At 44.1% G+C, this 14,096-nt stretch overlaps 1 protein-coding gene across 1 annotated transcript in view; it reads left to right on the plus strand.

The window, feature by feature from the left end:
* The first annotated feature begins 1,551 nt into the window (after positions 1–1,551).
* MLLT10 (MLLT10 histone lysine methyltransferase DOT1L cofactor) overlaps positions 1,552–14,096 on the plus strand; it is a 119,850-nt gene continuing 107,305 nt past the window's right edge. Inside the window, 2 exon segments of the mRNA XM_048511868.1 lie at positions 1,552–2,081; positions 8,656–8,735. Coding sequence (XP_048367825.1) covers positions 1,913–2,081; positions 8,656–8,735 — 249 coding nt within the window. The 5' untranslated portion in view covers positions 1,552–1,912.

The raw sequence follows: 14,096 nt of genomic DNA on the forward strand, positions 1-14,096 counted from the left end.
TCCCTTCCCTTCACCTCTCAAAAGTACTAGCTGTGAAGGAAGCAGAGAAGTAGGACTGTTGCAAAGCTGCACTAAAGCACAGTCCTAAATCCTTCTAAACCCATTGCTTTAAAGGGACTTAGGAGGTGTAATTCCATTTAGGACAGTACTGTCCCTGTTCTAACAGCAGCCACAATTAGTTCCTTCAGTTAGTCATACCTGTTTACAATCAATATCTGGCGATTTTCCTCTGTGCTGATGATCTCAGCCATCTCATTATCCCAGTACTATTTAAAATATACAAAAGCAAATCAACCATTGATCAAAATTTGGAGAATATGACCTTATAGCCAAATCTAGTTTACAGAATGTTGGAAATTGGATGTGCGTGCATGCAAAGGGGATGAGGCATCTGGTTTGGTTCCCTGTTTTGTGCCTACAGCTAATTAAGCCTATTAATATTTGATAGTTGGTAAAATGGATTAAGGTAATGAGTAATAATATATTTAAGTATATGTCACATTAATTTCAATAGGATTTGCTTATTATGGTCTACAGGTTTAAGGAGCAAGAATACTCTAAATGGAAAGTTTAAAAAACTTAAAAATGTAAATGTATCAATTTGGCAGATGTAGGGAGTCAGAGATGTGTGGTTGTGAAAATTAAGAAGGCTGAATGTCTGAGAATGGTGTAAGCCACTTTTGAGTCTTGGGGAGAAAAGTTGGGTATAAATAAATTAAAACACGTGACCCACAGGAAACTTTGAAATAAAATTAAGTAATGGCATTTTCACATTAGGAAAATCTAGCAACCTTAACAAGCCATTGAGATCCTTAAAAATTCTTTCGGGGTGGGTGGGGGGTGGACATACCAGTGAAATTCCCAGAAGCAACGTTCTGGATAGCGGTATGGAAGAAACACATCCAGGCCAGTAAAGCGACGAGCAACACAGCAAACAAACCCTATAAGTAACTAAATGGGTATGGGCGCTTGCACAGAGGCTCGCTATAACAATAATTTTTAAATGAGGGAAAGCACCCTGGGCTGAATTTCTAAGGCTCGGTGATCTAACTGTCTTGTTCTCACAGGCACTGGAACTGTCAGGACTCACAAAACACGGGGAGAAAACGTGTATGTTTTTGTGACCGAGCAAGGTGCGGGACTGACACCACTCTTCAGATTCAGGACAGCCTGAGAGAAAGAAATAAAGAGTTCAAAAGGAAAAAAGGGGGGAGATAGCGCAATTTCTGTCGGGAGCGGGATGACTAGTGCCGTCTCGGCTTAAACACCGGTCAGAAGTGTTGAAGAAGCACCGCGGCCTAACAGGCTCTAACCAGCCGCTGAGGCGAAAGCCCAGCAATGCGACTGCATCTTCCTCCCTTCCCCTCCCCCCACTCCTCCGTTCCTGCGCACGCTCCGTGGGTGCATCCGTTAAAAAAAATCCGTTGGGGGGGAGGGGGAGCGAGCAAGCAGCACGCGGCATAGAACTCCACGGCGGCTTGCGTTCCACTGTCCGCCCATGAGCCACCGCGGGGAAAGGAGGCGGCCGCATAGCGGCCTTCGCCGAGAGGGGAAGCGCAGTGCGCCTGCGCGCAGGCCCTGCTCTGTTGCTTTGCATTGCTGGACTGCCGCCGCCAATAATCCCCATTCCTCCCCTAGTGCTTGAGCCTGCAGGACTGCGGGGTCGCTCGCCCGGCCGAGCCGGCGTTGGGGAGCGACTCCGAAGGGGCCCCGTCCTTCGCTGCCCCAGCCGCCGCTGCTTCCAACCTCGCCACCGGCGGCCATGGGTCCCACGTCCCTGCTATGGAGACTGTACTGGCGGCGGCGGCGGCTGAGCGCCTGAAGGCGGAGTGCCGTGAGGGAAGACTGAGGCGGCGGCGGCGGGGGTCTCTGTCGGTGGTGCGCGGTGCTGACGGTGTGTTTTAACCCTTAGATGGTCTCTAGCGAGCCGCCGTTGCTGCCTGTGTCACTGGAGGGCGAGTTCTCCAATAGCATGAAGGAGATGATCGGCGGCTGCTGCGTATGCTCCGACGAGAGGGGCTGGACCGAGAACCCGCTGGTTTACTGCGACGGACACGGATGCAATGTCGCAGTGCATCAAGGTGAGTGCGAAGGGGCGGCTGGGCCAGCCCTTGGGCCCGTCCGCGCCGTCGTGGAGCCGGGGTCGGCCAGGCTGCGCCCCCGCTGGGGCCTGCCTCCGCTTCCCCAGGGCCTGCGCGTGCCCTCACATCAAATATAAAAAGGGTGTGTGTGTGTGTCATAAGACATCTGTTTTCTGCAGGCTCTTGGCTTGGGCTATCCCTGGGGGGTTCCCGTCCACGTCTCTCCTCTCCCCCGCTCTGTTGCAAGCGTGCATTTTATCCCTCCCTCCCCTTGGCTTCGTAGTCAGCCCCATAGGAAGGTTGCCAGTTTCAGATGTGCCTCTTGGCCCTTCGTCTTGCCCTCTTGGGGTGCAACAGGAAAAGGTATTTACATAATATATGCCTTATTCTGCCCCCCCCCCCCCAAATTGGCTTGTGTGTGTGTGAACCTTTCATAGTTACTCTTCTAACGTCCCTGTCCCCCCTTATTCAGTATGTGTCAGCCTTGGTGGTGAATGAGAGAGAGCAGGAAAGGACAGGTAGGTAGTGTTGGGAAGGAAAAATATTTTGGCTGGGCCTGGCGTGCCACCTGCACGTGCGTTCTTCTTTGACTTGTCACCTCTTTGCTGAATTTGAACCCCTTGCGTTTTCACAGCCTTGCATTCCCTTCTCAGATTTCTGTTTCTTAAGCCCAGACAAGGTGCCTGTAAACGTGTTTGTACAAGGGAGGAGTAGCTGTCATGTGACTGTTCCCTGCCCTCTCTTCGGACTGCTCCTTTCCCAGAATGTCATCTGGCTGGATGTTGCCTGCTAGATGAAGAGACTTCCTGTTTGTGGTAGTGTAGCGTTTGGAGGAGGGGAGGAAAGAATTACTTAGCCTTTGATGGTAGATTTGTTTGGATTAGTGGAGGGGAACAGTTGGCTGGTGCCCAGCTGAGTGGCTGTGTTATTACTTTGCTTACTGTAGTGAGCACAGTGCATTTCAGCTTGTCTTGAAGTTTGGCGAGAACAGTGTCTGAAGGCATGCATTATGGCATGAAAGACCTTGGAGACATATCTTGGTCTCTCCCCACCCCCCACCCCCCACCCCCATTAAATCCCATTACTGAGAGAAATGTATAGGATTCCCTTCTGGGAGTACATAGTTTATGAGTTGTTGGAGAGAACATTTGTGGTTGGAATGAAGTATTACGCCAAGTGAAGTCATGCATCTCTTTGTAAAACCTGTGGGTGAGGTTTTTTTCAACACCTTTCATATCACTTACTAACGTGGGAACTAAGCTGTGCATATTTACAGTTCATGTGTTCATCTTCCTACAGTTGCAGGCCAGGGTTTGCTTTAAAGTGCTGATTTTTCAGTTGACTTATGGGCTTTAAAGGCAGGTTGATATCTTTGTTACAGTATGATTAAGGGGGAAGAAGAGAACTGTGGGTCAAAGGTTCTATGGATGGAGATGTAGCAAATAAATTGAGTGGATAAATCCTGGGGAAACAGTGCAAATTAATCAGTGTCAGTCAGTAAAAGAATAACTAAATTGGTGCAGAAGAAAAAAAGGAAATGTAAAGTCAGCATAAGGTTTTCATCCATACCAGCTTTATAAATGTGTCTCTGTATATTGGTAAAAGACTTTGTGTGTGACAGCCAGGGAGTTGAATGCAAAAGATACCAGATACCAGATATGATGCCAACTGTGTCTGTTCTCTTCTCTCTGTGTGTCAGATTGCTCACTCATACCCACACAGAAGCAAAACAAATTCTTGCTGGTGCAAATGTATCCAAAAATGTCTTGTTTGTGGATTTTTCAGTAGTAAATTGAGATTTTCTTAAATTTCAGTGTGGTGTGGAAATGAGAGACATAAGCATCTGTGCTTTTATTAAAATTCCCACACATGTATCTAACATAACTCATTCTTCTGTTGAGTTGATTAGGATAATGAAGTTGGTGTTTGTAAATTGTTTGGGATATAGGTTGAATACTGAAATTAGGCAATATCTAGAACACCACTAATGGAATGAAAAGAATAACAGGGACTATGAAACAGTGAAAGTACTCCTGAGACTAAAATTAAGTTGAACTGGGGGGGCGGGGGGGTTAGAATAAAATACTATATCTATTATGTTTCTGAAAGCTCTTCTCTCCACAACATCTAGTATGTTCTGAGTACCGAAAGTCCTGCTTGAAGGTACTGAGGACTAGTAGAGATCTGCTTCTAGTTCTCCTGAGATGGAGGGTAGGCAGCAGTGACATAAATTGCAATTAATTCTTGTAGTGACCCAATTGTCCATGACAGCACTTGAAATGAAGGAATTTGAGATGAAACTCATGCGATGCTGTAAAAGTAGTATGGAATGGCACCTTAATGTGAAAAGGAAAAAAGTTCTCTTGAACAGAGCTTATACTAAAGACCATTGGTCCATGTAGCTCATTATTTGTTACCCTGGCTGACAGTGGGGCTGCAGATTCTCAGGAACAGAAAGGTCTTCCTCAGTGGACACGCCAGGGACTGGACTTGGGACCTACTCTGTGCACAAAATATGTGTTCTGCAACTGATCTGTGGGGTTTTACTAAGTAGCTAGAATACTTCAATATGGTTCTCCTTTTGGGAAACGTGTTCATAACATGTGAACGTGACACGCACAACCCCCCTTCCATTCCTGAATGTCTCCTGCTGAAGTTCATCTGCTTCTCTTTGTTCGTATGAATGCAGGTCAGGATAGGATCTAAGTGTGTCGAATTGGGGTGTATAGGGTACATATGTAAGCAAGGATGAAAGAGGAATGGCTGCAAAGGAAACTTGCTTTATGAAAACAAGTCACAAGTTGTACCTGTGCACTGTATTTATCTTACCACCATGGTGCCGAGTAGTAAGCTGCAGTACTGTAGGCAAAGCTCTGCTTACAACCTGAGTTAGATCCCAACAGAAGTCTGTTTCAGATAACCGGCTCAAGATTGACTCAGCCTTCCATCCTTCTGAGGTTGGTAAAATGAGTATCCAGCTTTCTGTGGGTAAAGTGTAGATGACTGGGGAAGACAATGTCAAACCACCCTGTAAACAGAGTCTACCTATTAAACATTGTAATGTGCTGTCCCCTATGGGACAGTAATGGCCTTCACCTTGCATAACTAGTTTCCATCCTATTTCTGTAATATTAACATAACATGAGACATTTTGAATTATATCTTAATAACCATAGAGTTAAAAGAGACCCCAAGGGCCATCAAGTCCAACCCCCTCAATACAGGAACACATAATCAAAGCACATCTGACAGATGGCCATCCAGCCTCTGTTTAAAAACCTTCAAAGAAGGAGACTTCACCACAATACGAGTAGTCCATTCCACTGTCAAACAGCCCTTACTGTCAGGAAGTTTTTCCTGAAGTTTAGGTGGAATCTTTTTTCCTTCACATTGAACCCATTACTCCTAGTCCTAGTCTCTGGAGCAGCAGAAAACAAGCTTGCTTGTAATCTTGTAAGCTGCCAGCAGTTTTAGAACCATGCAGAGAGACCATGTGCTCAAAATTTCAAGAATCTGGAATGGGTGTGTAATAGTAATGTTAGGATGTGTTTTGGATTTTTTTCCGTTGTGCACAGACTCACCAACTTCAACTCTTTTTCTCACCATAACTGTATTCTTATCCAAAGTGCAACCTTAAAAATATATCAGAGTAACACTGCACGTAGGAATCCTAATTCTTATTAAAATACAAACGGAAAAAAATCATGGGAATTCTTTCAGAACTTACCAAATTTGCCCGTTTTTCCACTGGAAAAAAACTTTGTTCCCCAGATCCCCCCTCAGCCTTCACATCTCTGTTCATCGTTGGAGTCTTTCAGCCCAATCCAGATTGAGGGTAGAGGAACTCTGCTGCAGCTGGGAAGGTGGCACTGTGCTGCCTCCAATGGAGCTCTGAGCACTGGGGAAGAAAAAAACCTACTGCTTCCTGGAAAAACTCTATTGGAACAAATGAATTATACTACGTGTTTCTGTGGTGAAAGTCAGAGGGCTGTGCTGGGGCATTCCCAGGCTAAAAGCCCAGCGGAAGCCCACTAAAGTCAGCTTTGGCCCCTGGGAATGCCTTTGACCTTCCTCCTTCTGCACTGGTGTGCTCCTGAATGGCTCTCAGCCTCTGAGCAGCAAGCTTTTCCAGCAGCTGCCCACCTGTGCATTTGCTCTTTCTGATGGCCTAGGTGCCCATTTCACTGGCAGGTTGGGCAAAATGTTGGTATTACTACATGCTGCTCCCATGGCCTATTCTACCCCCCCCCCCCAAAAAAAAAATCTGGACTGGACCACAAGTCAGTACAGCGCTATATATCTAAAGCTGTCATTTTGTGGACGCTTGCATAAATGTTGGCCCAAAGGATTCCGTGCAGCTTAACTTATAATTAACTATGTACAGAAATGGACTGCGCACTGTAAAACTTAAATTATTGACTTTTACTGTTACTGAGTGCCAAACTGGACTTCTAGAGACTGCAGCTTCAGTGGCTAGTTTCATATGACGATGGTTGATCATGCGATTGAAATCTGGTCTTTGAAGCTTTAGGACAGAAGCTTTGTATGCATGATGTTTCGTAGCATTCGTTTTAGGACGTTTTGGTCGCATTACTAAGTTGAATTTATGCCTGGGACCCCTGGTTTTCAAAGAGATTTATACGTGTGCAACATTTCAGGCTAAATCATACGAAACTAAATCTTTGAGGTATAAGCTAAACATCAGCAGCAAACCTTCATGTAAGTCTGTTTGAATGGATTATGCACAATATGTCCAAACACATTATTTCAAGCTGCAGGCAACCTAATGTAAATAAGGCTGAAAGTTTCTTTGATCTTGATAGGATCACACAAATGTTCAGCATTACTCATATGCCTGAATGGAAAAAAATTATAAAGGCTGCAAAACTGTACTTAATTTCACCCTCCCTCCCCAGCTCAGTTTCCTGGAGTTTGAAATAGCATTTTGGAATTAGAATCCCTTGCCTTTTAAGTCTTGGAAGTTTCTGCCTATGGTACTGTTTCCAGCGTAGTCCAAAAGAGGTATACCGCTGTCTGGTGGCCTACAGTAGAATGTGTGAAGTAATGTAGTGCTTGTGACAGGTGGGTGGGGCCTGAGATGAGCTCTTATTTGTAAGGCTGGAAAGTTCTACAGGTATGTGTGTGTGTTGTTTGGTTTATACCAGATAAGGCCTTCCAGCCTTAAAGTTCTAGGTTGGTCAACAGGGTTCACAAATAAGAGCCTTTTCAGAACCTATGACATGAGATCCAATAGGAATTCATAAGAATGGATTAAACAGGCTCAGAACCTGAAAATAGTCCATCAAAGGAGAACAACAATTGTGCTTAGAAGCCAGGTTCGTTTAACAAAGAAGTTAGTAGAGCCAGGATAGGGAGAAGCTGAGGCCACAGCTAGGTCGGACACAGTTCTCCTACGCCGTAGGGACTCCATAGGACCCTCTGGTACTTACTTTAGTACTTGCTGAGCTTTTCAGAAAGTGGATTGGGGGCATTGTCAGTCAGGATTTGTTAATTGGTTGACTTATTTTAAATGGAAAGGTTTTCCACTGGAAGATGAGTAGGACTAGTAAGCACCTTGGCTTTCCTTAGTATGTGTTCCATCCCCTCTTCAGGATTGTGTACTTTGCAGGTGATGTGAGGAGAGAGGTATTCTATTTGGGTCCCTCTCCTGGGGCAGCTATTTTGAGATGATGCTCACCATCTTTTAAAAGTCTAAAGGTGCCAGCAGCCTCAAAAGGTTTGGGGACCCCTGAATTAGGCTATCTGGGTGAGCTGAGAAATAACTGGGGGGAGGGTTAAGAAGAGAGCATCTTGTAAATGGTTCAAGAGGGAAACAGAGTGAGAACGTCAGTCCCTTGAGCATGAAAATGGACTGTTCTTTATTTAAAAGTTTGTGTCTGACTTTATCCATATGGAAATGTCAAATCAGGAAGGAGCTATTGGTAATAGTATTCAGGTTGGCTCATAAGGGAGAACGAGGTATTTTGTTGTGCTGGTTGAGTTCTTCAAGCCCCAGTGACTTGATATCTTACCTTAATGTCGAGGATGCCCACCTCTTGCTTCACTGTGGTAATGATGAACATGTGAATGTCATGTTGTATTGTAGATAACAAAAAAACTGAACAGAAATTAAGAGGCTTTTCAGTGCAAAATTGCTATTCCCCTTTATTTCTGGCATTAATGCCAGAGTAAAATACCACAGGAAAATTCTACTTGATCGTTTAAAACTTGTTAGCCTGTCTTTAAAAGCTGTTTTATAGATTTTTGTTCTGTAATAAAAACAACTTGTAATTAAAGAGTAGTCTTTCTATTGCTTTCAGTAAGCTGTAGATTTGTGCCACAATTATTTAGGTGCCAGTTGTGAATACACACAGCCATATGTGCCTTTTGAAGTCAATAGAACGTTTAATATAATTGCTCAATGGGCTCCCAGTTCTAATTTGCATATATGTAAAGTATTCCATGGATTATTTAACCTTCACCCTGTGAGATTCTTTCATTAATATACCAGAACTTACTTTTGTGTACACTATAATGTAATTTTGATTATTTTGTACTTTTCCTCCAATAATAGCATGCTATGGAATTGTACAAGTACCCACTGGACCTTGGTTTTGCAGAAAATGCGAGTCTCAGGAAAGAGCAGCTAGAGTGGTAAGTTTGAACTAGTGTATAATGTGTGTATTAATGTTCTAGTTAATGTCCAGAACTAAATAGCATGTCTTGAAATGTCAGATTCTTAGCATTGGGTGAAATTGTTTGTCTCCTTCACCAGCTACCGATCAACATAAATGTGTTGTCAAAGGCTTTCATGCATGGCCAGAATCAACTGGCTGTTGATTCAGTTGATTCAACTGGCTGTTGATTCAGTTTTCCCAGCTGTGTGGTCATGGTCTGGTAGTTTTTCCTCTTAACATTTTGCCTGCATCTATGGCTGTGCTAGGGAGAGAAACACATCTTGCTATGACATCTCTGAAGAGGCCAGTCATAGATGCAAGCAAAATGTTAGGAGCAAAAACTACCAGACCACTGCCACACAGTCCAGGAAACTCCCTACAGCCAAATCAACATAAACCTGTCAGAAATCTTTACCACCACCCCTGTTGTGTTCTAGTTTTTAACCGGAAAGTGTAGAGAGAGCCAGGTCGGGCTACCACCGCTTAGAGGCAGTGGCAAAGCTGCAATGGGACGGGGTGCTGCTCCCTGGGCATGCGCCATTGACATCATGTGGGGGTGGAAAAATTGCCCCCCCTGGACTTCCCTCCCAGGGTTGGGGTGTGGGTGGGCTGGGGGCACGCAGTCAGGTTGTGCCCCAGGCGCAGTTCCCTCTCACTTTGTCACTGCTTAGAGGGTGTCCAGGCATCCTTCTATGTATTCTACAATTCTCTCTCCTCTTTACCAAAGAAATAAAAAGGTTGACTGTATAGGGAAGTGCTAGCCTCTGATCCTCCACCTCTTTTTGCCAGAGAGAGAAGATTGGCAGGCACTGGAGAAATGTGTGATGTTTGCCAGTTAGGAAAGATGGAGTGGGGCCAATGCTTCAGTGCCTTTTGTGGCTGATGTAGGTTTTGTTTCAAAAACAACCTCTTGCCATGGATGAATGCTAGATGTTGAATAGGAAGACCTGGTTTGAACTCCTCTGACTCTGGATACTGTTTGGAGCTCCCCAGCTTTGACTTACCTGGACTGTTAATTTCAGACTATATTTTTGTAAGTGGTGATACGAAATGCCAATAATTCTTTTCTGCAACTATAGTAAAGGAGGGGAAGCTTATAGGAAATTCCCAAGCGAAGTGCTAGTGCTGAAATGCTGAAAAAAACATTTCAAGTTCAAGTGGGAAGTTTGTTGAAAGCCTAAGCTGTTGTTTGCTCCTATCTGAACATCAGTGGCACATCAATGCCTCCTGAATGTAAGGCATTAGACTATAATTGCTTGGAGTAACTGATTAAATATTTACCATTTCAGTCATTACAACAAGATTTGTCTTTGTCTTGTACATCTAAGCTTCCCTTATGCTTTCACTCCAAGCTACAGCTTATTCTATGACTTCTTGTTGTATCGGTGCATTCTTACCAGTATCAAGGGCGTAAAGTTCTAGTGGTGTCCTTATTTACAGTTTATGGAAGGAGAACCAGTAATGGTTTTCCATTTACGTGCTTACCGTGGGTCTTGTACATATCCAAACTTTCAAGAGGTAGTATATTGAAATAAGTTAGCATGTCTAGCGAATAAGAGGTAAGAATATTTCTTCATTGGCTGTTGGAGTAAGAACCCTGGGCTATGTAGAATTGTATGTCTTTTGCAGGTGGTAGGTGTATTTGGCGATTGGTGGCTAAGTGTTGGTTGCTAAGGCTGCCTTAACCTGGCTTTTTGCCTGCGTCAGGATCTTATGCATGTGATGGCTGGAAATTCAGCCCCTCTGTGCCTGTCTAGCACATTATTCTTTCCTGAATCAGAGGTTCCTGCAATATGAACCGCCTGTTTTTTCAAGCGGTATTCTCTCTTGCTGCTGTTATGGCCTTATCTAAATGAAACTTAGCACTTCCGTCCCCAAGGGCTTTCATGGGTTAATTGTAGTAGTTCTGCATTGGTGCCAGCTTTTTTTTTAACGCACTGTGATTATGTAATATGTAGTCTATCACTTTACGCATATACAATATTTTCAACCATATTTATAGTGAATTCAAAAATATTTGCAAAAATATCACACACCATACAGGTAGTTCTTAAAGTGACAAATAGCCATTCTCTAGGAAGGATGATGAGCCACTGGGAAGCCACATGCAGCAAGTTTGTTTCTTGCTCCTGAAAGATGGAACTGAAGGATGGCTTACTGCACCCTATCCCCTCTTTCAGTAAGTAGTGTACAGAACTGTGTGTACCTTTATGTGTGCATGTGAATGGGGAGACCCAGTAAGGTTTTCAAGGCAAGAGATTTTTTGAGGCGGTTTGCCATTGCCTGTGTGCATATGGGCTGAGAGAATTCTGGGAGAACTGTGACTGGTCAAAAGTTACCCAGCAGACTTTGTGTGGAGGAGTAGAGTATCGAACCCAGTTCTCCAGATAGAGTCTGCAGCTCTCAGAGGCATATGGCCTATGGGGACATGGGGTCACCCATGTCCCTGGGCGCACACCTTTCGATCACTGGGGGGGGGGGGCGGCAGGCAGGCACCAGGTGCTCCCCCATGACAAAATGGTGTGTGCTCCAGCTGCAAGCCACTGAGCCCCACCCCCATATAGCAAGGCAGGGTGGGGCTCAGTGGTGGGTGGTCGTGGCACCTGCCTGGGCCACCTGCTGCGGTTGATCCCCGCCCCCAACCTCGGTGCAGACCCTGGGGACGGCAGGAGCTGGCCTGCAGAGAGGTGGCAGTGGGACTCAGTCTGAGCCCCACCCTTGAGCATGGGGTGTGTGTGCATGGGTGGGCAGGCACCTGGAGGAGGTGTTGCCCCTGGCTGCCATTTCCCCTCAATACGTTTCTGTCACCTCTTGACTATTATACCACACTGGCTCTCATGTACCTTTAACTTTGTGTTTATTATTTATTAGTCCTTTCAGTGAAGTTTTCACAATAGTGACCCCTAGTCTCTGGATTAATGTTGTGACTGGCTATTTTGCTCCTTTGGTGGTTTGCCTTCAGGGTGCCTTAAAGCATTTGATACTAGGTCTGTGTGGCCCATCTTCCCTGCTTTTTTCCCTTCTTTGGTTGTCTTGCCTCTTAGCCTTTGGCAAGAAGTGCTCTTCCAGGAGTTGCCTTGGCCTTGATAGTTTTCTGTATTACTTTTAGGGAATATATGACTGTTTATTTTTGATCTAGCGAGGTTTGTTGTGACACACAGTGTAGCACTGTGTTTGAGTGTTGCTTTCCTCTCTGAGATTTTCTCTGTGGAGAGATGGAGGCTGGCCTTTTGGCTTGTGTGTTCCTCCTTCCTTGCTTCAGTCTTCAGCCATTTGATCTTGGAAATTAGATGTTAAAAGTGTTACTTTGTCCAGGGCTAGGGAAGATACCAGGTTCAAATAACTGCAGGATATTCCAGTTTATAATAATTCCTGAGAAGGGTGGGGATATATTGGATCCTTGTTCCTAAGCTCTCACTGCAGCATTTCTGGTGGGGTGAAAAGTATTCCAGCAGGCCTGAATTCTAGATGGGGTGTAGTGTTGTACACTGCACAATTGCAGGTTTCTGTGCTACCTAAAATTATTTTTCCAGAGGGAGGAGAACAACTGTATTTTGGAAATGTTGGCTACTGCTGAGTGGAACCACTTTATGCTTTGGAGTCCACTTCTGAATTTATTTGAAAATAATTTTTTATCAAGTATGTCTGTTTTTTTACATATACCTAGAATATGTCAAGTGCACTTTTCTCAACTCTTCTGGTTCTTGAAAATGTTTAGGTGTGTGTCCCAGTCTATGTTTAGATAAAACAGAGCTGCATATTTGCTGCTTACCTGTCACTTAATCCTCACTCAGAGAGGAACTAAACCCCAATACATCTCTCAGCCTCCTATCTTGGAATATAGCAGGTTGGAAAAATAAGGCCAATAATCCGATTTTGCTTGTTTTCTTAAAGATTTTAGCATACTTCTGTTCAAGAGCTTTGGACCTCTCTATTGTAGCCAAAGGATATCAAACCCTATTGTCTTCCTGCTCCTTAAGTCTAATAAGATGGGAAGAGCACCAAGTAGATCTAACAATCTTAGTAGCACAAGAATTGAACCTCGGATCACAAGAGTTTACCAGTAATGCTATCATTTAGCTCAGGCTATTGACTATGTGAGGGCTTGATCTCTCCCCTCCCTAGTGGATTTAACATCTACACTTCAGGATGGTGAGAGCGTCCATTCATTGGATGTGTATCACAGACTACCTTGATAGCCACAAACAACTATATCCCCTATGGCTGAAATGGTGGTAGCTGGGTGACCTTAATGCTTTCGAATTGGAGTAGCGAGACTGCCCTGATTGCACCCTTAGAGACTTGAACTTGATACCTTCCTGGTTCTTCTCATTCCCTAGGTTCTCCAAAGATAACCAAAACTCCAAATTATAGCTGGAAGAGCTAATTTCTTTTGCCCTTTTCGAACAATCTGCATTAAATGGACTTACTCAATTTAGTATCTGGAGAGGTCACCTTGCCGATAGGAGTAGTGTGGTTGATTATATTTAATATCCCACACAACCTTTTTTGAATATGGCAAGGTGAATTCAGGTATTATTCCACCGATTTTAGGTGACCATCTGCCTCTTTCAGTTATATTAAAATGTAAACTCCTCCCCATCCCAGCCGACAGTTGAAGTGAGTTTGCCAGATCACTTCCTAGAGAGTTAAGATGGTCTGAGGCATTGGGTATAAAATTCTACACAGCTTCTCAGCTCTCGAGAGCTGGAAACCAACTGAGGTTGGATATGCTAAGTCTCCAAAAGTAGGATGAGATGGTTTAAAATTTGATGACATCACCAAAAAAAATTGAGTTTATCCAACAGAATCCCAGCATAAGAATGTATCCTTGCCAATAGGAAATCTCTACGCAGGGTTGGAATTCTGCTCTGGGGTATGGCCATAAAACACTCACTGCGGAGATTTACCAAAGGCTTAAACAAAGCCAAAGAAATGGGATAATACTATACATCTTACTTTTAAAATTTAAAAGCATAGCCAATTAACATTTAAACTCAGGACTAATCAACAAGAGACAATTGATGCCGTTGCTGGGTGGCGGAGATTCAATCAATTTTGGGAGACTGACTCTAAATTCTGGAAAATGGTCACTGGTGGATAGGATAGCAGGTATCCTTCCTTCTAGTATCTCAAGATCACAATGGTACCAGGTTTTTTTAGGAAACAATGAAGTGCCAGAATTCTCATTCCACCTGGTTTAATGTTCTACCTTCTGACAGCCTGGCCTCCCGATGATACTCTCTCTTGAAGTTGGGAAACTTATAGAAATAACTTAAGCGAGGTGCAACTTGCACAGTTCTGTTATAACTGCTTCAGAGTTGTTTATGGTATTTTG

The sequence above is a fragment of the Sphaerodactylus townsendi genome, linkage group LG11 (assembly GCF_021028975.2).
Source record: "Sphaerodactylus townsendi isolate TG3544 linkage group LG11, MPM_Stown_v2.3, whole genome shotgun sequence".
Taxonomy (NCBI): domain Eukaryota; kingdom Metazoa; phylum Chordata; class Lepidosauria; order Squamata; family Sphaerodactylidae; genus Sphaerodactylus; species Sphaerodactylus townsendi.